The sequence below is a fragment of the Vombatus ursinus genome, unplaced genomic scaffold (genome assembly GCF_900497805.2).
Source record: "Vombatus ursinus unplaced genomic scaffold, bare-nosed wombat genome assembly UNPS02014818.1, whole genome shotgun sequence".
Taxonomy (NCBI): domain Eukaryota; kingdom Metazoa; phylum Chordata; class Mammalia; order Diprotodontia; family Vombatidae; genus Vombatus; species Vombatus ursinus.
In genome coordinates this window covers 48180738-48208439 of record NW_020954596.1, presented here as the reverse complement: position 1 = coordinate 48208439, position 27702 = coordinate 48180738, and the positions used below count along the sequence as shown (strand labels likewise).

Sequence of the window (27702 nt, the reverse complement as noted above, 5' to 3'; positions counted from 1 at the left end):
GCACACTTCCCACCCTCTTCCTTCCCTGAAAAGAATAGGTCCTTTTAACTTTTTTTAACTTTTTTTTTTTTGCTGAGGCAACCAGAGTTAAGTGACTTGCCCAGGGTCACACAGCTAGGAAGTATCAAGTATTTGAGGCCAGATTTGAACTCAGGTCCTCCTGACTCCAAGACCAGAACTCTATCCACTACACCACCTAGCTGCCCCAGGAATAGGTTCTTAAACATTTACCACCTCACCTCTAAGAGAAGGGGACATATATGTAATGATTCCAATGTTGCAAATCTGGGTGATGTGAGGGTAGTAGTGGCCTCAACAGCAGTAGGAAAGTTGGGGTGAGGGGAGGGTTTGGAAGGAAAACAAGTTTTCTTTTGGACTTACTGATTTTCAGATGTGTAAAGGACTTCCAGTGTGAGATGTCCAAAAGAAAAGTTAGCAATGTGAGGCTGGAGCTCAGGTAAGAGTTTAGGGCTAGCTCTGCACATTTGGGAATCATTTGCGTAGAAGCAATAGGAGCTGATGAAATCACCAAGCGTAATGGTACATACAGAGGAAGAAGAGGCTTCGAGGAAGGGGCCTTGGGGAAGATCAGTGACACATTACCTGGGAGATGACTGAAGAGCATCCAGACAGGAGAAGCAGCAGTGCTGTAAAAATCTAGAAACGAGATGGCGTCTCATATATGAATTTAAATATAAGTATATATATATATATATATATATGAGATTTCTAAAAGACATCCAGTTTGATATGTCCAAGAGGCAATTGGTGATATGAGATTGGAGCTCAAGAGAGAGCTCAGGGCTAGATATGTAGATCAGAGAACCAATCTTTGCTTAGAGATGATAATTGAATCATGGGAGCTGATCCACCAATCAAGATAGTAGAGAGGGAGAAGAGAAAAGGGCCCAGGGCAGGAGAAAAAAACCATCAAAGAAGACTGAAGAAATTGATGGGTAGAAGGAGAAGCATGAGAAAAGAGTGTCACCAAAATCTAGAGAGGAGAGAATATCCAGAAGAGAATGATCAGCAGTGATAAAGACAGAAGAGAGGTCAGGAAAGATGAATGGAAAAGGCTTTTGGATTTGGCAGTTAGATCATTGAAAACTTTGGAGAGAACAGTTTCAATTACGTGATTAGGTCAGAAACTAGATTGCAGAGGGTTTAGAATTTAGTGAGAGGAAAGAAAGTGGAAACCTCTAGAGGATATAGCTTTCTCAAGGAATTTAGTGATGAAGGAGAGGAGAGATATAGGGTGATAACTAGCTGAGACCATCAGATCTAGTGAACATTTTTTGAGGATCAGGTAAAACATGGATGTGTTTATAGGGAGCATGGAAGCAACTAATAAATATGGGGACATTGAAGATTGGTGAGAGTAGGGATGACAGGGCCATTTGCTGTAGATGAAGTGATGGAATAGAGATGATAGTAGGGGCAATCTACTGGATTAGATGGGAGAGGATGGAAACAAACAGGCACGTACAGAGGGGTTGGCCTTGTTAAGAAGTACCCTGTCGGGGCAGCTAGGTGGCGCAGTGGATAGAGCACCTGCCCTGAAGTTCAAATTCAACCTCAGACCAAACACTTGACACTTACTGTGTGACCCTGGGCAAGTCACTTAACCCCAACTGGCTTAAAAAAAAAAAAAGAAGAAGTACCCTGTCTTCCTCTGAGCATGGAATTAAGGATATAGTGGGGGAAGATGCCTGACTAATGTGAGATGGAGAGGAAAGGAGAAGAGGGATCTTTCAATGAATGCCTTTTTCTTTGGTGATGTATGGAGTTGAGCAGGAATCCTCTGTACTGAGGAGGGGGTGCTATTGTGCATTTGAGGTAAGATGAAAAAGTTTTCGACATCTGCTAAGGAGATTAGGTAACATAAATTTGCAGGAGACCCATTCAGCTGTTTCAACTCCAGTATCATGTGACTAAGCATAAAGGAGTTGACATTTAGTGTTGAGGTTGGACACGGCATTATTGGCAATAAGAGAAGGCAGGGAATTTCAGAGTATAAGATCATGGAGAGATGAATTATTTCCCCAAAGGGTGAAGGTGGTGAAAGGAGGAGAATGTAGCCAGTGGAAGAGTGATGGCCTGGTAAAGAACTGAGGGATGAGAGAGGTTTTAGGTAATTGTGGAGATGAAGAACAGGTTGAGGGATCATAAGGCAGAAGTAAAGATGTAAATGATAAAATGTGATCAGAAGAGAGAATTTCAGAGTTTATGATCATGAAAGTGGAACAATTGTGAGTGATGGCCAGATCAAGTGTGTGACAATCTCCTTGATTAAGTAGACTAGGAAATAAAGTCATGGAACTTGGACAAATTATAGAACTAGGAATTTAGGGTATTTGAGGGAGTATCAATATGTATGTTGAAGTCCCCTAGTATTATTAGGGTGGAGAGGAATATGAACTAGGGCATAGTTCCAGATTGTTCTCCAGAATGGTTGGACCAGTTCACAACTCCACCAACAGTACATTAGTGTCCCTATTTTCCACATCCTTCCAGGATCTGTCCTTTTCCTTTTTCTGTCATGTTAGCCAATCTAATAGGTAGGACGTGGTACCGCACAGTTGTTTTAATTTGCATTTCTCTAATCAATAGTGAATTTAGAAAATTTTTTCATATGACTATAGGTAGTTTTAATTTCTTCTGAAAACTATCTGTTCATATCCTTTAACCATTTATCAATTGAGGAATGGCCCTTATTTTTTATAAATTAGACTCAGTTCCCTATATATTTGAGAAATGAGACCTTTATCAGAGAAACATGCTGTACATCCTCCCCCCTATTCCCCAGTTTCCACCTTTCCTTCTAATTTTGGCTGCATTGGTTTTGTTTGTGCAAAACCTTTTTAAATTTAGTGTAATGAAAATTATCCATTTTACTTCTCATGACCCTCTCTCTCCCTTGTGTGGTCATAAACTCTTTCTTTATCCATAAATCTGACAGGTAAAATTTTCAATGCTCCCCTAATTTGCTTATGATATTACCCTTTATGTCTAAATCATGTACCTACATTGGTCTTATTTTGGTATATGCTTTCATATGTTGGTCTACACCTAGTTTTTGCCAAACTGTTTTTTAATTTTCCCAGCAATTTTTGTTAAATCTTGGCCCCCAAAGCTTGAATTATTAGATTTATCAAATACCAGATCACTATGGTCATTTACTACTGTGTATTGTGCACCTAACTTATTGTTTTGATGATTACCACTTTGTAAATAGTTTGAAATCTGATTCCAAGCCACCTTCCTTCATTTTTTTTCATTGATTCCCTTGATATTCTTGATCTTTTCTTCTTCCATGTGAATTTTGTTATTTTTTCCAGATCTATAAAATTTATGGAAGTTTGGCTGGTATGGCATGGACTAAATAAATTAATATAGATAGAATTGTCATTTTTAACATATTCACGTGTTTTGCCCACGACCAATGAATATTTCTCCAGTAGTTTAGATTGGTCTTTATTTGTGTAAAAAGTGTTTTGTAATTGTGTTCATATAGTTTCTGGGTTTGTCTTGGCAGATAGATTCCCAAGTATTTTATGTTATCTCCAGTTATTTTAAATGGAATTTCTATTTCTAGCTCTTCTTGCTGGGTTTTGTTGCTGGTATATAGAAATGCTGATGATTTATGTGGGTTTATTTTATAACTTACAACTTTGCTGAAGTTGTTAATTGAGTTTTTTAGTTGATTATGTAAGGTTCTCTAAGTATACTATCATATCATCTGCAAAGAGTGATAGTTTGGTTTCCTCATTGCCTATTCTAATTCCTTTAATTTTTTTCTTCTCTAATTACTATAGCTAGTATTTCTAGTACAATATTGAATAATAGTGGTGATAATGGGCATCCTTGTTTCACCCCTGATTTTATTAGGAAGTCTTCTGGTTTATCCCCATTACAGATAATGCTTGCTCTTGGTTTTAGATAAATGTTACTTATGAAAGGCTCCATTTCTTCCTTTTCTTTCTAGTGTTTTTCATAGCAATGTGTATTATATTTGTCAAAAGATTTTTTTCATCTATTGAAATAATCATATGATTTTTATTATTTTTCATGATTGATACGGTCAATTATGCTGATAATTTTCCTAATATTGAGCCAGCCTTGCATTCCTGGTATAACTTCCACCAGGTCGGAGTATATGATCTTGGTGATATATTGCTGTAATCTCCTTGCTAGTATTTTATTTAAAAATTTTGTGCCAATTAATTCCAATACTCCATAGACAGTATTGGACTTGTTATTTAACTATTCGGTAGTATTCACTTGTAAATGCATCTGGTCCCAGGGATTTTTCCTTAGGGAGCACATTTATGGCTTGTTCAATTTATTTTTCTAAGATAAGGTTATTTAAGTACAGTTAGTCCTTCCACATTGTGATTTTCTGCCATCTTGGCCTGCCCAGGAAGCTAAGTTTCAATGAGTGCCAGAAGATGGAAGGAGTGAGAAAGGAAAGTTAGTTAATTTTGGATCAGGTCTTCCAGAGGGTACAATGGAGGGGTGTGTGTGTGTGTGTGTGTGTGTGTGTGTGTGTGTGTGTGTGTGTGTGTGTGTGAAGATCTGGAATAGGATTTTGGGAAAGTTTGATTTAAGGTAGATAGAAAAAAGGGGGGGGAGCAGTTGTGAATGAGGAAGAGGGCTTAGATGCGCATTTCAGGATCATTGAGATAAAGTGAGTATAAGTGGGATGGGACAATGCTAACCTTGGAAAAATAAGTTTAAAAAAAAGTATCAGTGACTGAAGATTGCCCACTCATAGGGACATGTGATTAGATTCGTAAGTTCCCAAACACATGGTAAGTGGTGATATATTCTTCCTGTGGTAAAAGTCATCTGAATTTCAAGAAGAACACACCCAGGCTATCCTGAACATATACTATAGGATCTGAATTTCTGGGATAAAGAGTAGGATGGAGGAGATGGTATTAGTGAGGAGATGAGTGAGGACATTGTCAAGACTAATACTAGGGCTACAATACCACTACTCCTGCCATTGTAAACCCTGTCCTGAGCCAAGCCTGGGGAGGCAGAGACTGTCCTTCTGTTCTGGGGACAGCTAGTGGAAAGAGAATAGAAAATAGAAGGGAAGAGAAGTCCTAATCAGGAAGCAGTTGGGGGTGGGAATGTGGTCATCAGTTATCCTGGTAGTTGGGAGGTAGAAAAGCTGTGGCTATCATTTATTCTACACAGTTGTTTATATGTGAAGGACAGAGATGGGTCTGGGACTACATATCCCTATGGTTTGAATATAGGCTTTGTAACTGGTATTGAATGTGTTCTGTACCATATGCTATCAGCCTTGTGACATATATAAAAATATATATCATCACCAATACAATGCCAATGTATTTTATTATATGTTTAATATAGAAATATGTGTTTATGTTTACTTATATATTGTATAAATATATAATTTTAATATATAATAATTAATATAACATTAATATAATTAAATATGTATTTAATTTAAGGATGCCAAATATCTCTTCCATCTGTACATGGCACTGAAACAATACAGAGAAGCTGCCCAGACTGCCATAATAATTGCCAGAGAGGAGCAATCTGCTGGTAGGTACCCTTATTAATGTTGTACCCAATTCTTCCTTTTTGACTATGCCTGAAGACCAAGGTCTTTTTTTTTCCTCACTCTCTACTACTTTGTTCAAATCATAGTTTATGTCTAATTTAAATACATTTTAGCAAGAGGTTATATTGGAATACTTCCCGAGGATCTAGGAAGTGTGCTTTGGCTCTTTGGGAGGATCACATGTGATCTGACCCCTTGATAAAAAGTGTGCATGACCAGAGGTTCCTGGTTACTAGGAGTCACAAAAGGTCATGGACAAGAATCACACAGCATGGATGGACTATGATTTGTACTTGTGGAGGAAGTATTCATATCTATATAAGAATAATAGATTAATGGAAGCATTATAGTTTAAGTATTTAAAAGTAAATTCATTAAAGTTTAGAATAACCATTATTGTACACAATGTATTATTTTGAATCCTTTGACAAATGAAACAGTACTGTAGCAACAAAGATAAACTATGTCCAAAGATTTAAAGAATTTAACTGCATCTCAACTGTGAGAAGAAATTTAATTGCTCAATACCAGAGCAGTACACCATATATAATAATTCAATATCCATTAAAGTAGTTGTTTAAATTTTAGAAGGACAAAATAAAACTACAGCATGGAGTCAGTATTAGGTAGTAGTTACCAAAAACTTTGTCATATATACCCTTATCAAGGAGCCAGACCACATGTCCTCCTCATAGAGCTAAAGCTCATGTGCTCAGCTCCAAGAGAAGTACTCCAATCCAGTCTCCAACAACAACATGATTATAACCATGTCTGATTTTAGCCTTAATTGAGATCACTTTTGCCACCCTTGATTTTTTGGATTCACCTAATGCATAATCTATTCTATTCCAGGCCCTCATCTTAACTTTATGTGAATATTTATATTTCAAGTATGTTTCTTGTCAATAACATATTGCTGGATTCATTCTGATACCCTTTTCTATTGATAGTTATAGCATTAGATGTGTTTTTCTTTCTGTAACATACTGTTATATTTTCTTTCTTTGCCCCTCACATTCCTTGTTTTATTTAAAAAAAAAAAAGGTAGTGGTAAAAGAAGGGGCTTAAAATTAACATTAGTTATCTATATGTAGTACACTGTCCCATATGTCCCATATCTATATGTAGTCTCACTGTCCTAGAGCCAGGCTAATACATTTTACCCTCACTCTTTCAGGGAGTAACCCAGAGAGATTGGGGTGTCTTTATTGCCATAGGCTTGTCTACTTTGTCTTGCCATTGTTAGCTATAAGTGACTGGTATCCTAATTCCATCTAACCACTTAATATCAATTAATTTTTTTTTTTTGCAAGGCAGTCAGGGTTAAGTGACTTGCCCAGGGTCACACAGCTAGTAAGTGTCAAATGTCTGAGGCTGGATTGGAACTCAAGTTCTCCTGACTCCAGGGCCAATGCTGTATCCATTGTGCCACCTAGCTGTCCCCTCCAATTAACTTTATTAGAGGGATATTTACTTTGAAGGTACAGCAGAAACAAAGCACAAACATTTTCCCCAATAACTCTGGGGAGAATAGGTTTAACTTAGCTCACTTCTTACATAGCCTGTGTAGTTGTCCAACTGCTGCTTGGCTAGATTCTTGAAGGTCACTCCTTGCTCCTGTGGGCATTGATGTTGCACTGGCTAAAAGTTCGAACTCTGGAATGCTAGATGTCTCTGGCTTTTTGAAATCACAAAGTTGTAGGCTCTACTCCTATCTCTAATTTCCATGAATGAAGGAATCCCTGAGCTCTGCCAAGAGGATTGGGTAAGATCAGAAGTGAGTGACTGAAGCTGACAGGGTATTTTAAATGCCTCTGGAGCCAGGCTTCTTTTCATGTTGTGGCTAGCTGCCTAGAACCAATTACAGAATATCTACATAAATTCTGTAGACTATTAAAAGCACTTCCATTTTACATTCTCTTAACACTCCCAGAAGCAGAAGGTGTGTTCCCCAACATCTCCACATGGGGAGATGCCATTAGTGGCACTTTCTACCTATGCCATGGCCCCATATATGCATATAACTGGAGTCATCTGATCTCACTCATTTGCGTTCCCTCTTTTCACTCAACCCAGACCCAAGTCTTAGTTTTCTTATATTTTAATTTCTCCTTTTATACTCTGTCCTCTGTAGTTAGATTGTTTTGCTTGTGACTATTCCTTCCCTAATTCTACAGTCTCTCTTAGATTATATCTCTTTCCTCTTTCTGTGTCTGCCTATTTCCTTATTGCTGTTAATGTAAGGTTAATTTTAAGAGTAATACTGGGTCATGAAATGCCTGCTCTTCCCTACCATCCCTACCTCCATGTTTATGTATTCTTCTTCTGATGTGCTACAGTTACATGAAATAATAAGTTCTTTCCTCTTCCTGATGTCTTCCCTAGTATATTTCTTTTTCCCTTCTTTTTCTTTACTCCCTTAAATCAAATAAAAACAATCCAAAATTCTGCCCAGGTACTGAGTTTGTCTTCTTTGCTTCTTTAAGGATAGTAGGGCTTTGATGAAACAGTGATCTCTTTTCCACCTATTGGGATATAAATATTTTATCATCTTTTAGCCCCTTCAATGAGCTCAACTATAATTACCATTCCAGATTTCTCTTGTTGCTTATGTTTGCATTTTGAGATTCTACCTAGCTTTTCTTTTCTTAACAGGAATAATTGAATTCTATCTGTTCTCCGAAAAGTGAGTTTTTCTCCTATAGAATTATACTAGAATTTGCAGGATGAGTAATTTTTGTTTGGAAGCTTTTTTTATCCTTTCAGCTCTTGATATATCATATTCCAAGATTTCCTTTCATTCATAGTGTTGCTGCTAAGTCTTGTGTGATTCTGTGATCCTGAACATGGTCCTTTGTATTTGATATTTTTCTTTCTGTCTGCTTACAGTATTTTTTCTTTAAATTAAAAATTCTGATTTTTGGCTATGATATTTATGGGAGCATTCATTTAGGGTTTTTTTCAGGATGTTACTGGTGGATTCTTTCTAATTTTCACTTTTCCCTTTGGCTCTGTTATAGGGGCTCTTAACCTTTTTTGTATCATAAACCTCTTGGTAGTCTGATGAAGCCTGTGGACTCCTTCTCAGAATGCACAAATGCACAAACCATTTAATATTTAATTTTAACAATAATATTTAACAGTGCACAAAACATTTAAACATTTAAATGCATAAGACAAAATAAATAGGAACCAATTATATTAATATACAGGCATCAAAATATTAGTCTGCCCACAGGGACTCTGCCATTCTCTGACTGGAGAAGGGAGCTTTTCTTCCCAGAATCTCCACTTAAGGAGGGAACCCAGGTCATTCATCTTTTCATTTCCCACCTTGCTACACTCCTCTGTACTTCTCCATCATGTCCCCATTCCAGATTCCTTTTCCCTCCCCTCCCCCTTTCACTCTTTCTTTTTTGTATGTTATCTTCCCTATTAGTTTGTAAGCCTCTTGAGAGAGGGACTGTCTTTTGACTGTCTTTGTATCCTTAATGATTAGCACGATACCTGGCACTTAGTGGGTGCTTAATAAATGTTTATTGATTAAATAATCCCATGATATTATTATTAAGTCTTGGTCAAAAAAATAAACAAACCATAAGATCAGAGGGGCATAGCTTATATTTTCTTTACTCTTGCCTGTTGAAGACAAAAGATGAAGAAGAGAAAACTGATTTGGGGAAAGAATATGTAACTAATAAGGTATTTTCTAATAATAGAATTTGAATTTCTGGACCACCATTTAGAAACAGGAATGACAGTCTCTTGACCACAGATGGAGTATACCTAATAAATGCTGACAAAAATGTGTTTATTGAATATCTTGAAAACTGAACAAAAAGATCTTAAACTAAAAAAGCATAGATAGAGAGAGAAAACTATGTAGATCCACTGTTATTGATATCATAGTGACAGCTGCAATTAAGGAATAACAGAAATGATATACCTGAAGTTCATAATTCACAAAATCCAAGAAAGGAACTAGTAGTAAAACCAGTGACTTCAAATGTGTATATACAAATGCCAAAATTTAGGCAGCAAGTAAAAAGGATTAGAAGACTAACCAAGGAGATAAATTCAACCTTATAAATATTACTGATTTGGTGAGTTAAAACCCAAGACTGGAATATAGGTTTAGATAGGGAGACCTTATTGAAAAGAAACAGAGTAGATAAAAGGGAGTGATGTGGGGTAGTACTGTATATTTATATGAGGAAACCCAGGAACCAGACAGGGCAACCATGGTGGAAAGCATTGCTGAGAAGAGCCAAGTCTATCAAAGTTAGTCATTGCACAATGTGGCTGTGCCTGTGTGCAACGTTCTCCTGGTTCTGCTCACTTCACTCACCATCAGTCTATACAAGTCTTTCCCGGTTTTTTCTGAAGTCAGCTTGCTCATCAATTCTTATTGCACAATAATATTCCATCACATTCATATACCACAACTTGTTCAGCCATTCCCTAATTGATGGGCATCCCCTCAATTTCCAATTTTTTGCCACCACAAAAAGAGCTACCATAAATATTTTTGTACATGTGGTTCCTTTTCCCATTTGTATGATCTCTTTGGGATACAGCCCTAGAAGTGCTGTTGCTGTGTCAAAATTATGCATATTTTTATAGCCTTCCAAATTACTCTCCAAAATGGTTGGATCATTTCACAACTCCACCAACAATGCATTAGTGTTCCAATTTTCCCACATCTTCTCCAGCATTTATCATTTACCTGTTTTGTCATATTGGCCAATCTGATAGGTGTGATGTGGTACCTCAGAGTTGTTTCGATATGCATTCTTCTAATCAATTGTGATTTAGAACATTTTTTTCATATGACTATAGATGGCTTTAATTTCTTCATCTGAGAACTGCCTGTTCATATCCTTTGACCATTTATCAATTGGGGAATGACTTGTATTCTTATAAATTTGACTTAGTTCTCTGTATATTTAAGAAATGAGGCCTGTATCAGAGACACTGGATGTGAAAATTCTTTCCCAGTTTTCTGCTTCCCTCCTAATCTTGGTTGCACTGGCTTTGTTTTTTGCAAAAAACTCTTCAATTTAACGTAATCAGAATTATCCACTTTGCATTTCATAATGGGGAAGTAATTCTTATTAGTAGGAAAAACAAGAATTATGTGAATGTGGATGCATTGGGAATTCACTGAACAGCTTAGATTTTTAAAAGATCTACACAATGGATAGCATTAAGGGCAAGTAACAAAGAATAAATGTAGAGCATGGCATGGTCCTTTAAAAATGGTGTCAGGACTACTAAAGCTCAGAAGGAGCTGAGGCTGGTGAGGGAAGCTAAGGACAACCAAAAAGGGCTTGAGTTTCTTGGAGCAGCTAATATTGGGGGAAGGAGGAGGTTCAAAGAAGGGACAGAACTACTGCTCCTGGTGGAGGGACCAATGAGGATAGATAGTAGAGAGAAGGTAAAGCTGCTCAACTCTTATTTTGCTTCTGTCTTTATTGCCTAAGAAAATGATTTTTTATACTGGAAATGGCAAAAATAGCTAACAGGAAGTTGATATCCAAGTAAGAAAATATCCAGTTACTTTTATGAATTCTGGTCACTTCTTAAGATGAACTATATCCCCTAATTAATGAAAGATCTAGCAGATATGCTTGCTTATCCACTGTTATCCACATATGAAATATTAATCAATGAATCATTCATCCAATATTTATTAACTATCTACTATCTGCTAAGCACTGTACTAAATGTTAAGCATACAAATACAAAGACTGAAACAATTCCTGCTCAAAAGGATCCAGTATTCTGGTGAGGGAGATAACAAGAACATCTATAAGGGTATATAGGATAAAGAGAATATATAAAGAGAATAAATACAAAGTAGTTAAATATAAAGTAGTCTGAGAAAGAATATTAGCTTAGTTGGTGGAATCAGAAAAGATTTTGTGTAGAAGTTGGTATTCAAGCTGTCTTGAAGGAAGAGTATGATTCTATGAGATGGAAGAGACTGCATTTCATCTATTTCTCCAGATATAACCTGTGTAAAGGTGAGGAGATGAGACATGGAGTGTCATGTGTGAAGAACAGAGAGAAAGCCAGCATGGATAGATTGAGGAGTGCAGGTGGAAGAGTAATGTCCAGTGAGACTACAAAGATAGTTTGGAGCCAGGTTGTAAAGAACTATAAAATCTAAATAGAGTAATTTATATATTATGCTAGAGGCAACAAAAAGGTGTCACACAGTCAATCTGTACTAAAGTAAAATCACTTTTATAGAAAGGTGTAGGATAGACTGGAGTGATGAGAGACTTGAAGCAAGGAGACCAGTTAGGAGACTACATGAGAAGTGATTAAGGGGCTGAATTATGGTAATAGCTGTGTGAGTAGGAGAAAGGCTGGATGCAACAGATATTAGAGATAGAAATTGTAGAGGTTGAAATTGCAAGATTTGGCAACTGATTGGATATGTGGGGTGAAGGAGAATGAGGATGCAAAGATAATAATACCACAGTTAAAAACCTGGGAGACTTGAAGGATGGTGGTGCCTTCAACAGAAATAGGGGAAGTTTAGAAGGAGGATTTTTGGAGAAAGATACCAACTTCTGCTTTGGACATGTTGAATTTAAATTTGGAAAATGAGAAATGTACTATAGCATAGGAGAAAAGCAAATTTATCAGTTTTCCTGATTTTTTAAAAATGAAACAAAACAGTTTATAATCTATATCAAGAGAAGCACAGTGTAGTGGATAGAGAGCTGTCCTTAAAGTCACAAAGACTTGAGTTCTGCTCCCTCTGAGACTTTGAGAAAATTAGTTAACCTTTTAGCACCCAAGGCTATTAAGTTTCAGAAGTGGTGTTGATCTGCATTGGCAGAGAAAGTTCCTTACCAGGTGCTCCCTACACAAATGAAATCATAGACTCAATAAGTAAAACAAAACAAAATTTAAAAATAAAACCAGTGAGTTTGAATTTGATTCCTTGGAAATTCTAAAATAGATTGTTAATGAGATGGTCAGAGAACATATAGAAAAAGAAGCTAGGATTATAACAAGCCAGAATGGCTTCATCAAGAATAGCTGGTCACACCAGACTAACCTTATTTCCTTTTTATGGGCAGAGTTACAAAACTAATAGAGCAGGGAAAGACTAGAGATGTAATTTATCTAGATTTTAGCATAGGGAAATTTGAGTTTTTGATGGCTAAAATACATCACCAAAATACTCAGTCTTTGTGTGTGTGTTTGTGTATGTATGTGTATGTATATATATATATACATACATATATATATTATATAATCAATAAAGAGATCTGCTTAAGTTGGTGGAAATCTATTATTCTTTTGACTCAAATTAATTTGCAACTCAGTCAAAAAGGATCTTGGAAGTCTGCAAGCTGTTGAACCCTAAATTAGATATCTATAATAGAAGGCTTTGATCTCTGGTCAGAAATGAAAAATTTAATCTTAGCCCAGAGGCACTGCCTGGCTTTTATTGCTGAATGTGGTGGCTTTGAGTAAAGAGCTGCCCTTATCAGAGAGAGATTCTAGAGACCATTCTTCTTGCTCTCAAGAGTTTAGACCTTTCTTGCCAGCCTTAGGGTGGCACCATGGGGTGCTAGTATTCTCATTACCATGCCTGCTAACTATCATACCATATCTTACCTTCCTTTCTCAGCTAAGCTCCTTGAAAAAAAAAAGTCATTTATACTGTGTTTCTGCTTTCTATCTTTTCCCTGTCTCCTAAACCCTTTATAATATTGCATCTGACATCATCGTTCAACTGAAACTGTTCTCTCTAGAGTTATTAATGGTCTCTTAGTTGCCAAATGTAATGGCTTTTTCTCAGTCCTTATTATTTTTGATCTGTCGGAAGCTTTTGACAATATTGATCATCCTCTTCTCCTGAACAATCTTTCACCTTTGGGTTTTCACGACATTGCTCTATCTTGATTCTCCTACCTGTTTAACCATTCCTTCTCAGTCTCCTTTGCTGGTTTTTCAACTATGTCATGCCTACTAACTGTGGGTGTCCCTTAAGACTCAGTCCTGAGCCCCATTCTCTTTATACTCTGTCAGTGGTCTGATTAGCTCCCATGTGTTTAGTTATCTCTGTGCAGATGATTCCTAGATCTATACATATCAATCACTGATCCCTTAGTATTCTTCATCAGCTGATGTTGTGTAGGTATCTCAAACATGTCTACAATAAAATTCATTCCTGCCCCCCTCTCCCTATTGTCCTCTCTTCCAAATCTCACTATTACTGTTGAGGGTACCACTAACCTCCCAGTAACCCAAGTTTGTAACCTGTGTCACCTTTGTTTCCTCACTTTCATTCACCCCATATATTCAGTCACTTGCCAAATCTAGTTTTTTCTACTTTTATAACATCTTGCATATACTTCCTCTTTTCTCCACTCATTTAGCTGTGAACCTAGTACAGGGCCTCATCATCTCTGGTCTAGACTATTGCAATAATTTTTAATTGCTTTCTCAGATTCTAAAGTGATTTTCCTAAAGTATAAATCTGCCCACCTGACCACTCTCCATTCAAAAAACCCCAATGGCTGCCTATAACTCTGGAATAAAATATGAAGTCCTCTCTTTGGCATTTAAAGATCTTCACAACCTGATTCATTTCTGTCTTGTCGTCTTATACTCTATACCCCTCCATACTCTGTATCTATTTTGTATGTGCCTATCTATTTACATATTATCTCCTCCATTAGAATGTATGCAAGACATCTTTAGTTGAGTGCCTCAGAGACTTGTGATTGGCCTTAAGCTGTTTAACATTTTCTTCAGTGAATTGAATGAAGGCTTATGTGGCAGGCCCATCAAATTTGCAGATGCTGGAAGCTGGGAGAGAGAGAGAGCTAACACACTGGATAAACAGAGTCAGGGTCCAAAAAGATCTTGATAGGCTAGAGCACTGGGCCAAATCTAATAAGATGAAATTTAATAGGGAAAAAAGTGAAGTTTTACACTGGGGTTCAAATAAGTTACATTCTTAAGTATAAAATGGGGAAGGTATGGTTAAATAAGTTAGTCTATAAAAAATTTTGTTTTCAGTAGGCTCAGAGTTTATGGTGAAATGTGGCAGCCCCAAAAGCTAATTTGATATTGAGCTATATTAACAGAGGTGTAGTTTCCAGTAATAAGGTACTTTTGCTGCCCTCTGCCCTGGTCAGACCACATATGGAGAATTGTATTCAGTTGTGGGCACCACAGTTTAGGGAGCATACTGATAAGCTGGAGAGGATGACCAGGATGGTAAAGAGTTTCAAGTCCATACTATTTGAGTGTTGGTTGAAGGCACTAGAGATGTTTAACATAGTGAAGAGAAGATGCAGAAAAGAAGGGGATGTGATAGATATGTTTAAGTATTTAAAGGGCATTCATTTGGGAAAAAAAACTTATTAGACATTCTACTTGATCCCACAGGGACTGGAAGCAATGGGTGGAAGTAGCAAAGAGAAAAATTTAGGCTTGATTTTAGAAAAAAGTTTCCTAACAATTACAGCTGTCAAAAAGTGGAATGGGCTGTTTTGGGAGATGGTGGGATCCTTCCCTTGCTGGAGATATCCAAGCAGAATCTAGATGACCACTGTGTATGGTATAGTGGGATCCCTTTCTGGTCGAGGTTGGACTATGAAACCTCTGAGATCCTTTCTAATTCTAAATTCTGTGATTCACTTTGCTTTAAATTTTTTTGTGAAAATATTATATGTGAATTAATTATTAAATCTTAATGAGTGAGACATACTTGTTTTACTAAATATCTAACAATAAAGAGATGAGATTTTATTGGTTACACGTTTTACAAAGGACTCCTCATTTTTATTCAAAATTGAAGAAATTTTGTGTTTAGCTGCTGAGATTATACCAATTTTCTTGAATGTTAACAAAGTCCTAGATTTGAACTTTATATTTTGCTATTTTGTGACTTTTAATAATTACATATAATGCAAACCATTTTCTAGGAAATTATCGAAATGCCCATGATGTTCTCTTCAGTATGTATGCAAAACTGAGAAACCAGAAAATTAAAATTCCATCTGAGATGGCCACAAACCTTATGATTCTGCACAGCTATATTTTAGTGAAGGTAATTTAATTAGAAATTTGTGACTTGTACATTTTAATAAGACATAAACATCAAATGTCCTAGATATCCATAACTGAATTCTATTTGTATATTTATTCTCAGCCATTAAAAATTTTGTTGAACATGTTGCATAATGTATATAGCTTAAATGTATTTTATGCTCCCTTTGAAGACTTGTCATTTATTATATTTGTTAATATGTAACCTTATCATATTGAAAGCAACAGGGTTCATATATTTTTATATTCTCCAGTGCTTACACAGTGCAAACTAATATATACTCCAGTGAATGTATCCTGGAGTCCTCTCAACATGGCACCTTGAACCTGGGCTATACCTAGGTTCATTGTCCTCTTTGATACTCTATTCTAAACCATAGCTCATAAGCCCCTATTTGATGTTTCCCTTTTACCAGACCAAAGGTATTTAATGACACAGAATATAGTGTAACTGACAAGGAAAACATCCACCCCAAGCATAGAGGGGCAAACAATTTCAAAGATTCCCATGTCTCTAATGAGAGAAATAGCTCCTGTTACCCTGACAACTCACATTAGCAGGGTTGTATCTTGGATGGAGCAATCTTCTGCCTCCAAATCTGTCACCCATTGCTTCCCTGAGGAGTTGGCAGAGACAACTTCTGGGTTGTTTTGCTGCTACTACCATCTGCAGTTTCTCCATTCAGTTGTTGTTGCTGGGCAACTTCTTTTTCATGGAATGTTTTCAGCTTTTTTTGTGAGCCAGCTTGGAGCCTCAGGGCTATTTCAGCTCTAAAGTCATATGATAACAGAATCATAGGGTGAGAGTTCAAAGGACTTTATAGGGCATCTAGTCCAATACCTTCATTTTACATGTAAGGAAACTGAAGCCCAGGGAAGTTAAGTGACTTGTTCAGAGTAATATAGTTAATACCAAAAGTGAGATTTGAACCCACAACCTCTCACTCCAAGGGCAATGTTTTTTTCCACACCTGTAACTTGGCAGCAAAGAGTTATTTGGCACGTTTTTTTTTTTTAAAATTACTTCTCTGTGGAAATTATCCCACGTTTCTTTCTATATTTGTGTTGAGTTGGTATAAATTCCTTTCAGTTTCCATCATGCTTTTGGTTACTATTACAGGTCCATACAGATTATCCTGAAACTTAGCTACACTGAAGGGATGAAGTAGAACTAATGACCTTTGTCCTGTATTCCTCAAACTATGTTCCACTGTCCCTATATAAGTCCATTATTATCATCAATTAACACTTATTTAATATCCACTGAAAATACATACGAAATGGAAATGTAACTTTTTAGAAAAACAAAAAATAAAAAACCATAAAGAGTTTTATCATCTGCCACATTGATTACTAAGCAGACTCATTATGTGATACACCATCTCCAAAGCAGCTTTCTCTGAGAGTGTATAATGAGTAGGTAGCGAATTTTCTCTGGGTAACAATAAAGAGATGAGAGTACTTATCTGACTCTTGACAGTGTCCTCAAGGGAGTTTTAATCACTTGGAATCCTGTTAGTCAATGGTCTCAGAAGTTACAGTTTAACTAGATGACATCTAAGATCCCTTCCCAAGCTAAATCTGTGATTCTATGGACAGTGTATTCATTGGAGTAGAATTTTTTCTTTTCCATAGTTCAAATTCACATATTGTAAAATGTGGAGGCAAAATTAAAAAGAATATGAAACACCTCCATTTAAAAATTGAGAAATTATCTCTATTATGTCATGTATTTTTTGTTTGTTTTGTTTTGTTTTTAAGGCAACTGGGGTTAAGTGACTTGCCCAGGGTCACACAGCTAGTGAGTATCAAGTGTTTGGTCTGAGTCCGGATTTGAACTCAGGTCCTCCTGACTTCAGGGCTGGTGCTCTATCCACTGCGCCACCTAGCTGCCCCTGTCATGTATTTTTTGAAACATGGAAAACTTAATGCATAAAAAGTGACTCCAGTGTGCTCCAGAAAGAACCCAAATCCTCAAAGTAAACCCAATAACATATGTAACCTCAGAACAATCCTAGTTCTTGATATTTCTTTTTTCTCTTCAGTAACTTTATTTTTTTAAATTTTTATTAATTTATTTTGATTTATCAACAATCACTTCCATAAGCTTTTGAGTTTTAAATTTTTCTCCCTTTCCCTCTCCCTCCCCAAGATGGCGCACAATCTGATATAGGCTATACATATACATTTCTATTAAACATATTTTCACATTAGTGATGTTGTAAGGAAGAATTAGAACCAACAGGAGGAACCACCAGAAAGAGAAAACAAAACAAAATAGAAGAAAAAAATAACAAATAGTATGCTTTGATCTGCATTCAAACTCCATACTTCTTTCTTTGGATGTGGATAGCATTTTCCATCTTGAGACCTTTGGAGATGTCTTAGATCCTTACACTGCTGAGAAGGGCTAAGTCTATCAAAGTTAGTCATTGCACAACACGTCTGTTAATGTGTACAACGTTCTCCTGGCTCTGCTCACTTCACTCAGCATCAGTCCATACAAGTCTTTCCAGGTTTTTCTGAAGTCAGCTTGCTCATCATTTCTTATAGCACAATAGTATTCCATCACATTCATATACCACAACTTGTTCAGTCATTCCCCAATTGATGGGCATCCCCTTAATTTCCAGTTCTTTGCCACCACAAAAAGAGCTACTATAAATATTTTTGTACATGTGGTTCCTTTTCCCATTTGTATGAGCTCTTTGGGATACAGCCCTAGAAGTGCTGTTGCTGGGTCAAAGGATGTACACATTTTTATAGCCCTTTGGGCATAGTTCCAAATTGTTCTCCAGAATGGTTGGATCATTTCACAACTCCACCAACAATGCATTACTGTTCCAATTTTCCCACATCTTCTCCAACATTTATCATTTACCTATTTTGTCATGTTGGTCAATCTGATAGGTGTAATGTGGTACCTCAGAGTTGTTTTGATATGCATTTTTCTAATCAATAGTGATTTAGAACATTTTTTCATATGACTATAGATGGCTTTAATTTCTTCATCTGAGAGCTGCCTGTTCATATCCTTTGACCATTTATCAATTGGGGAATGACTTGTATTCTTATAAATTTGACTTAATTCTCTATATATTTTAGAAAATGAGGCTTTTATCAGAGACACTGGTTGTAAAAATTCTTTCCCAGTTTTCTGCTTCCCTCCTAATCTTGGTTGCATTGGCTTTGTTTTTGCAAAAACTTTTCAATTCAATGTAATCAGAATTATCCATTTTGCATTTCATAATGTTCTCTATCTTCTGTTTGGTCATGAATTCTTCTGTTCTCCATAATCTGACAGGTAAATTATTCTTTACTCTCCCAGTTTGCTTATGGTATCAGTCTTTATATTTAAATCATGAATCCATTTTGACTTTATTTTGGTATATGTTGTGAGATTTTGGTCTATGCCTAGTTTCTGCCATACTCTTTCCCAGTTTTCCCAGCAGTTTTTGTCAAATAGTGAGTTCTTATCCCAGAAGCTGGGGTCTTTAGGTTTATCAAATAGTAGATTAGTATAGTCATTGACCACTGTGTCTTGCATACCTAACCTATTCCACTGATCCACTAATTTGTTTCTTAGCCAGTACCAAGTAGTTTTGATGATTGCTGCTTTATAATATAATTTAAGATCTGGGATGACTAGGCAACCTTCCCCTGCATTTCTTTTCATTAGTTCCCTTGATATTCTGGATCTTTTGTTATTCCAAATGAATCTTGCGATTATTTTTTCTAGCTCTATAAAATAATTTTTTGGTAGTTTGATTGGTGTGGCACTGAATAAGTAAGTTAGCTTAGGTAGAATTGTCATTTTTATTATATTAGCTTGGCCTACCCATGAGCAACTGATATTTTTCCAATTATTTAGATCTCACTTTATTTGTGTGAAAAGTGTTTTGTAATTGTGTTCATATAGTTCCTGGGCTTGTTTCGGGAGGCAGACCCCTAAATATTTTATAATGTCTACAGAAACTTGATATTTCTTTAGCTTAGGAATGGGCTAAGGACAATTCAGTTCCATTCCATACACAGCCTGCAGAGCACTCTGTGAGGTGCTGGGAAAGATAAAAGATAATTAAGACACAGTCCTTACACTTATCAAACTTACAATTTAGTAGGATAGATACAAAACTATAAAATATGACATAGAACATAATTTTGCATAAGAGAAATACAAATTGCTTTCTTAAGAAGGAAGGGTCATTTTATACTGGGCAGGATAGGGAAGGCTTTATAGAGTAGGTAACATTTGATCTGATTCTTGATGGGGGATGGAGTTTCCATAGGTGGAAGTGGGTGTTTGGAGACAATGAAATGAGGTTCCAAGCACAGGGAATAGCACGATCAAAAGACATCCATGGGAGATGCAGCAGATCTTCAGACCAACTTGGACACTGACCTACACTTACAGCCAGCTGTGAACTTCTAATCATGAAGTCAGGTTAAAATGGAATTATCTGTTAATTGGCTTATGGGGCAGGATTATATTATATTGTTTGATTTTTTCTCCTACCCCTTTAATTGTATTTATGACTCTTCTGTGAACTTTTTATTTAAGTTTCTTTATCTTATTCAATTTGGGGAATTAGGGGCTCAAATGATACTCTAGAAAGGGCCTGAATAGTTCTCATAATATATTGGTAGAATTACCCCATAGTCGATTATAAAATCTTTAATATATGAGAGTCTCTGTACAAAATCATGGCTAATTTAATTGTGCTGAAAGTATTTCTGATTATCTACTCCTGAATAATGTTTGCTCGAAACTATATTCCCAAAACTGTTGTCACTCTGTATTCTTATAAATAGAATTTAAAGTTTTTTCTATTTGGTTTAAGCACTCATCTGTGACAATAAAATATATATGGTAACTGTCTAATGGACTAGAATATTTCATTTATTTCAGATTCATGTTAAACGTGGAGATCACTTAAAGGGAGCACGTATGCTTATTCGTGTCTCCAATAACATCAGCAAATTCCCATCACGTAAGTGCCAAATACATTGTCTTCTTTACTAGATGTCATTCTCTGTGTGTGTGTGTTTGTTGTGAAAATTATCTAACCATTCCTTTGTTTAACATTTGATTGCCTTTTACATATAATACATTATTCTGAGCACTAGGTATGGGGTAGGGAAAGGGAAGATACAGAATAAGGCTCCTACCCTCAAGGAGTTTAAAATCTCGTAGGGAAGTAAAATGTGCAATATAAAGTCATATGAATGATACATATAAAGCACCAATTTTCAGAGGAAGAAGAGCTCATTCACTACAGGGGATGTTCAGGGAAGGTTTTAAGGAACAGGGAACATTTGAATTGACCCTTGAATGATAAGGAGAATTTCAGTAAGAAGAAATCCTAAGAGAGGCCATTGTAGGCAAAGAGAATAACATGAATAAAATTGGTAAAATTAGAAAATATGGATCTAAGGAAAGTGTATAGCATTTTCTGAGAATAGCAGTAGATCATCGTGAATGGAATGTAGAGTTTGTGTGAAAATAATGAGTAATGAAGTTGGAAAAGGTGTATGGGGGTCAAGTTATAGAACTCTTTAAGTACCAGGTTAAAGTGATTGGACCTTGTTTGGGAAGTAATGGAAGAATTTTTAGCAGAGATATGAAAAATCAAAAAGTGCTTTAGAAAGACAAATCTGAAAAAAAGAAAGACAAATCTATCTTTGGCATGCATGATTAACTGGAAGGGGGAAAAGAGGATATTGAATTAGTCCAGGAATGGGATGATAAGAGCCTGAACTAAAGTGGTAGTTACAAAAATGGAAGAGATAAATGTGAGAGGGATTATGTTTCCCTATCTCCACTCTCTTCCACCTACCCCTTTCCCCCATCCATCCATCTGTCATACTGATGCTAGGCTAATCTTTATTATGCACATATTTGATAGTATTAAAAATTTTTTTAGCACCCTTACTCTTCCCACCTTGCCCACATCAATAACACATATAATACTATCCTAAAATTCAAGATCCTTTACAATTTGCTTCCTTTCCAACTTTTTAATCTTTATCCACAGTATTCCCTTTCACATAACTACACTCCAGTCAAATTGTATGATTCACTGTTCCATGAACAACCATCCCAGGTTTTCATGATTCGGTGATTTTGCTCACCAACTCCACCTCTTGAAATCTTACCTGTCTTTCAATTCTTTTGTTAGATTATCTGATTCTTTGCCTTTATTGTTGTTTTCAGTCATTCAGTTGTGTCTGACTCTTTGTGACCCCATGGACCATAACACGCCAGGCTTTTTATCCTCCACTATCTCTCAAAGTCTGTCAAAGTTCATGTTTGTTGTTTCCATGGTGCTATCTATCCATCTCATCCTTTCCATCTCCTTTTCCTTTTGCCTTCAATCTTTCCCAACATCAAGGTCTTTTCCAATGAGTCCTGTCTTCTCGTGTGGCCAAAGTATTTAAGCTTCAGCTTCAATATTTGACCTTCCAGTGAGTAGCCTGAATTAATTTCTTTAATTTGATCTCTTTGCTGTCCAAGAGACTCTCAAAAGTCTTCTCCAGCACCATAATTCGAAAGTGTTGATCCTGCAGCACTTAATTTTCCTTATAGTCCAACTCTTAATCATAGCTTTGACTATATGAACTTTTATTGGTAAAGTGATATCTCTGCTTTTTAATATCCTGTCCAGATTTGCTTTCCTTCCATGGAGTAAGTATTTTTTAATTTCATGGATGTAGTCATCATCTGCAGTGATCTTTGAGCCCCAAAATATAAAATTTGACACTGCTTCTATTTCTTTTCCTTCTATTTGCCAGGAAGTGATGGGACCAGTTGCCAAGATCTTAGTTTTTTTTAATGTTAAGCTTCAAGCCAGCTTTTACACTCTCCTCTTTCACCCTTATCAAGAGGCTTCTTAATTCCTCTTCACTTTTTGCTATCAGAGTGGTGTCATATGCATAGCTGAGATTGTTGATATTTCTCCCAGCATCCTTAATTCTGGCTTTTGATTCATCCAGCCTGGCATTTCATATTATGTACTCTGCACTCAAAATAAATAAGTAACGTGACAATATACAGCCTTGTCGTACTCCTTTCCCAAACTTAAACTGATCGTTGGTTCTATGTTCAGTTCTAATTGTTGCTTGTTGGGTCACATACAGGTTCCTTAGGAGACGAGTAAGATGATCTGGTACTCCCATCTCTTTGAGGACTTGCCACATTGTATTGTGATCCACATATCCATCAAAAATAGCTTCTCTCTCTTTGGAATTCTTAATTGTTTATATTTTTATGCAAATATGTTTTAGTATACTATTTGTATATTTATCTTAACTCTCCTAGGAGAGTCAGGATGACTTGAGTTCAAATTCTGTCTCACACACTAGCTCTGTGACTCTGGGCAAGTCTCTTAATCCTACGGTGCCACAGTTATGTCATTTATAAAATGAGAGCATTGGACTCCATGGCCTTTGAAGTCTCTTCTAGCTTTAAATCAATGATCCTAAGACTAAACTCCTTAAGAGTAGGGATTTCATTGTCTTTATTTGTTTATATATCTTTCTCAGAAGCCAGCATAATGATTTATACATTGTAGGCACTTAGTAAATGTTTATTGAATTTGAATTTGCTAGAAATTTAACCACTAAATTTGGCAACTGATGAAATATTGCAATAAAGGAGAGGATGGAGTTAATGGTGACAAATCCAGCTTTTTAACCTTGGTCTAGGAGAATGGTAGTATGATTGACAGATGGCAAATTTAGTTTTAAATCTATTACCTTTAGGGTGCTAGTGGGACATTTTGTAAAGTCTTTGAGCAGGGACCATGTAGTACTTAGCACAATACTTTGCACAGAGTAAGCACTAAATACATTTTGTTGAACAAATGAATAAATCAGCAAAATGTTTAATAGACAACTGGAGGTGTGGGTTAGTGGGTTAGTGTGTAGAGAAGTAAGAATAGATCAATTAGGACATATTATTGTGAAATGTCCTCAATGATCATGCCCTCTAACTGTAGCTATCCCTCAGGGTTCTGTTCTGGGCCTTCTTGTCTTGTCTTGTCTTGTCTTGTCTTGTCTTGTCTTGTCTTGTCTTCTCCTCTCCTCTTCTCTTCTCCCTTTCTACTACTTCCTTTGGTGATCTCATAAGCTCCCATGGATTTACTTGCCATCTTTACGTTCACGACTCTCAGATCTACCTTTCCTGCTCTGATCTCTCTGCTGACCTCCAATCTCCCTTCTCCAGCTGCCTTTTAGACATCTCGAACTAGATATGCAGGAGACATTTTAAACTCAATAAGTCCAAAATAAACTCATTATTTTTCCTCCTAAACCATTCTCCTCTCCTACCTTCCCTTGTACTGTAGCAGGCAAAACCACTCTCTCAGTCTCACAGCCTAGGAGTCACCCTGGATTCCTTACCCTGCCCCATATATCTAACAAATCTGCACACCCCCTCCCCTTTCAATCCTCTGATATAGCTGCCACTCTAATACAGGACCTCATCACTTCATGCCTAGATTTCTGCAATAACCTACTGGTGGATCAGTTTGCCTCAAGTCTCTCCCCACTCCAATCCATCCTTCATTCAGCTACTAAAGTAATTTTCTTAAAGCACAGTTGTGACCATGTCACCTTACCAGCCCCCTTAGTAAACTCTAATGGCTCTCTATTGCTTCCAGGGTCAAATAAAACATTTTCTGTTTAGCATTCAAAGCCCTTCATAACCTAGCCCCCTCCTACCTTTCCAGATTCCTTATACCTTGCTCCCTGTGACAAATTCTTGGATTCAGTGACACTGGCCTCCTTTCTCTTCCATGAACAAGACACTCCATCTCTTGACTCTGGGCATTTTCTGTGCCTATCCCCCAAGTCTGGAATGCTCTCCCTCCACTCCAGTGGGGAGACCTTCCTTCCTTCCTCAACTAAAATCCCACCTTCTATAGGAAGCCTTCCCTAACACCTCTTAATTCCAGTGCCTTTCCTCTGTTAATTAATCTTGTATAAAGCTTGCTTTGTATATATTTGTTTGCCTGTTGTCTCCCCCTGTTAGTTTGTAAGCTCCTTGAAGGCAGGGACTGTCTTTTGCCTCTTTTTTTTATCTCCAGGACATAGTGCCTGGCACATAGTAGGCACTTAATAAATGTTTATACTAAAGAAGATCTCAAAAATAGTTTTGAGTAGTCATTGTAATAAGAATATTGACATACTTTATAGCATACTTCATTTAGCTAAGCCTAGTTCTTTTATTTTTAATGTTATGAAATAAGGAAACATAATTTTTCTGTTTTCTACTTGCATTGCAGATATTGTGCCAATTCTGACTTCAACAGTAATTGAATGTCACCGAGCAGGTTTGAAAAATTCAGCTTTCAGTTTTGCAGCCATGTTGATGAGGCCTGAATATCGCGATAAAATAGATATAAAATATAGAAAAAAGATAGAAGCAATGGTCAGGTGAATTTTTTTCTGGTTAATCTGCATTATATATGTATTGTAGATAGAGATATATAAATATATGCACTAGAAGAGAGAGGTATAGTATAACAGAAAGAATATTGTAGTGGAGAGTCAAGAGGTCTGTGTTTTCAATCTTGGCTCTTGGTTTGTTTGTTTGGTTTTTTTTGCCATTAATTAGGTGATATTAACCAAGGCTTTAGTTTTCTTATCTGAAAAATGACAGGATTGGACTCAATGATTTCTAGTATCTCTTCAGGCTCTAAAATTCTAGGTTATTTTTGTTGAATTTAGTGGCTATAGGGTAAACTGCCTCTAGCAGTCACTCTGAGCTAGTTTTTGGGGAAAGGGTTGAATTGTTTTTGACATAATGAATTAGTATTAGAATTGTATATGAGATATCCAGCTCAAAATGTCTAGCAGACAAGTGGATGTATGGAGCCAGAGTTTGGAAGACAGATGAAGTCTGGAAATAAAATTTGGGCATCTTAGAGGTGACGATTATAGTCTTGGGAATGAGTGACTTAACTGAAGGAAAGTTTGCATGAATAAAAGAAAATACAGACGTGGGGGAAAGTTTGATGGAACAAAATCAGAAGACAATGACATGAGGAGAGTGTATGAGGGTGATCCAAGTGGTTGAGGTCAAAAAGTGATACAAGTCAAAGAGTCTGACTTTGAAATTAAAGTACACAGGGCAGCTAGGTGGTACAGTGGATAGAGCACCGGCCCTGAAGTCAGAAGGATCTGAGGATCCAGCCTCAGATATTTACTAGCTGTGTGACCTTAGGCAAGTCACTTAGCCCCTATTGCCTCCCCTACCTCCCAAAAAGAAAGAAATTAAAATGCACAAGGATAATATAAAAATCAGAGGTCTTTTACAAATTCACCATGAAATGACATGCCTAAATTCCACAGCTAAGAAAATAATAAAGAAAATTTGGAAACAGAGGGAAAAATCAGAATCCACAGGATGTTGAAAGAAATCACAAGTTTAACTCAAACCCCAAGAAAGAGTGGTAAAATTTCAGTATTTTCTTTTTTTTTCAGTATTTTAATTTCAAACAATAAATATTGGAGGTAGCCAGGAGAAAGCCCTTCATATACCAAAAAAATAAGTTTGAATTCCTTGAGACATTTAGGCTAGTGTAGGGGAACAGGACAATTAATACCAATGTTAAAGAAAATTGTACTAAAAACTGCCTGGTTCTCTCCTCTATACACTCAAACAGTTCCTGGGAAAATAAGCACAAATAGTTGCTTCAAAACGTCCCCCCTACCAAGTTTACTCCTAGGTGTGAACTTGATAGATAAAGTTGTTCTTGCTAGCAGGATATTTGTCTTAGTTGCCAGGTTCAGTATGGCCTAACTTAATCAGGTTGCTAAGGGCAGGCTTCTCACCAAACTTGGCTGTTCTGGCTACAGTAGACTTTGCTATAGACTCTAGGTGTTGGATATGTGATGATTCTTCTAACACTTTGAAGTTTTCAACCGGGACCATTCCATCTTTTGTCCTCATTTACCTAAGATCAGGAAAGAGTAAACGCAACAGACACACAGCTAAAGTAGAACCATTCATTCACAGCTGACTGGCACCTGGGTGAGAGGGCTAGAGGTTAACAGTGGCTCCCATCATGTTGACCACTAGAGTAGAGAGAGTCCATCCATTCCAACTTTTTGTATGCAATCAATCAAAAGAGGCAAAAGACAGTCTCTGCCCTCAAGGATCTTGCAAATTAATGGGTGGAGACAACGTACAAACAAAATTAAGTTATATACAGGACAAATAGGAAATAATCAACTAAAGGAAGGCAATCAAATTAAGAGAGAATGCAGAAGGTGTCTAGTGAAAGAAGGAATTTTAGTTGGGACTTAATGAGAGGTGATAAGACTTGCACTAGACTGGTAGCAGTGTCAGAGGAGAGAAGGGGCGTATTCCAGAAGTGTTACAAAGGTGAAGACGATAGGCCTTGGCAGCAGCTTGGATATGGAAGAAGCTTGGCCTGACCCCTTGCAGTCTAACTTCAGGGGATATATTGAGATGGAAATGCAGAAGAGAGAAAGCACAAGGTGCTTGAGCTGTGGCTCCTCTTCTCACTGAGGGGGCTGGCAATGAGGTGGCAATAGGATGAACTTACTAGTTGTGTCATCTTGGTTAAACACCTTGACATTCTGTGCTTCGGTTTTCTCATCTGTAAAATGAGATGTAATGTAAATCTAAAATAATAGCGCCTACCTCCCAGGGCTCGCTCACCACCGGCAACAACTGCCAATCAACTGCCATCAACAGAAAGACATATTCAGTTGTAGCTCAGCAGCCAATTAAAAGGTTTTTTCCTAGCCAATCAGTAAGTAGACCTGAAAGAGAAGATACCTGTACATACTCCGAACTGGGATGGAGAGTCACCATTACTCATTTCGGGAAGCAAATTCACTAGCCTCCACAGAGATACTACAGCAGGCAGAACATAATTTTGCATGTGTTAGACAATGATTGCTGATTGACCAGTCATTGCTTCTCTCATTCCCTTTATAGTATAAAGTAATAGCTTAGAAAATTAAAACAATAAAATCATTAG

At 36.8% G+C, this 27702-nt stretch overlaps 1 protein-coding gene across 1 annotated transcript in view; it reads left to right on the top strand.

The window, feature by feature from the left end:
• LOC114023500 (WD repeat-containing protein 19-like) overlaps window positions 1-27702 on the top strand; it is a 181736-nt gene that overhangs the window by 131400 nt on the left and 22634 nt on the right. Inside the window, exons 30-33 of the mRNA XM_027836165.1 lie at window positions 5487-5583; window positions 15565-15689; window positions 20598-20679; window positions 24973-25123. Of these exons, the coding sequence (XP_027691966.1) occupies window positions 5487-5583; window positions 15565-15689; window positions 20598-20679; window positions 24973-25123 (455 nt within the window). The remainder of the gene's footprint in view (window positions 1-5486; window positions 5584-15564; window positions 15690-20597; window positions 20680-24972; window positions 25124-27702) is intronic.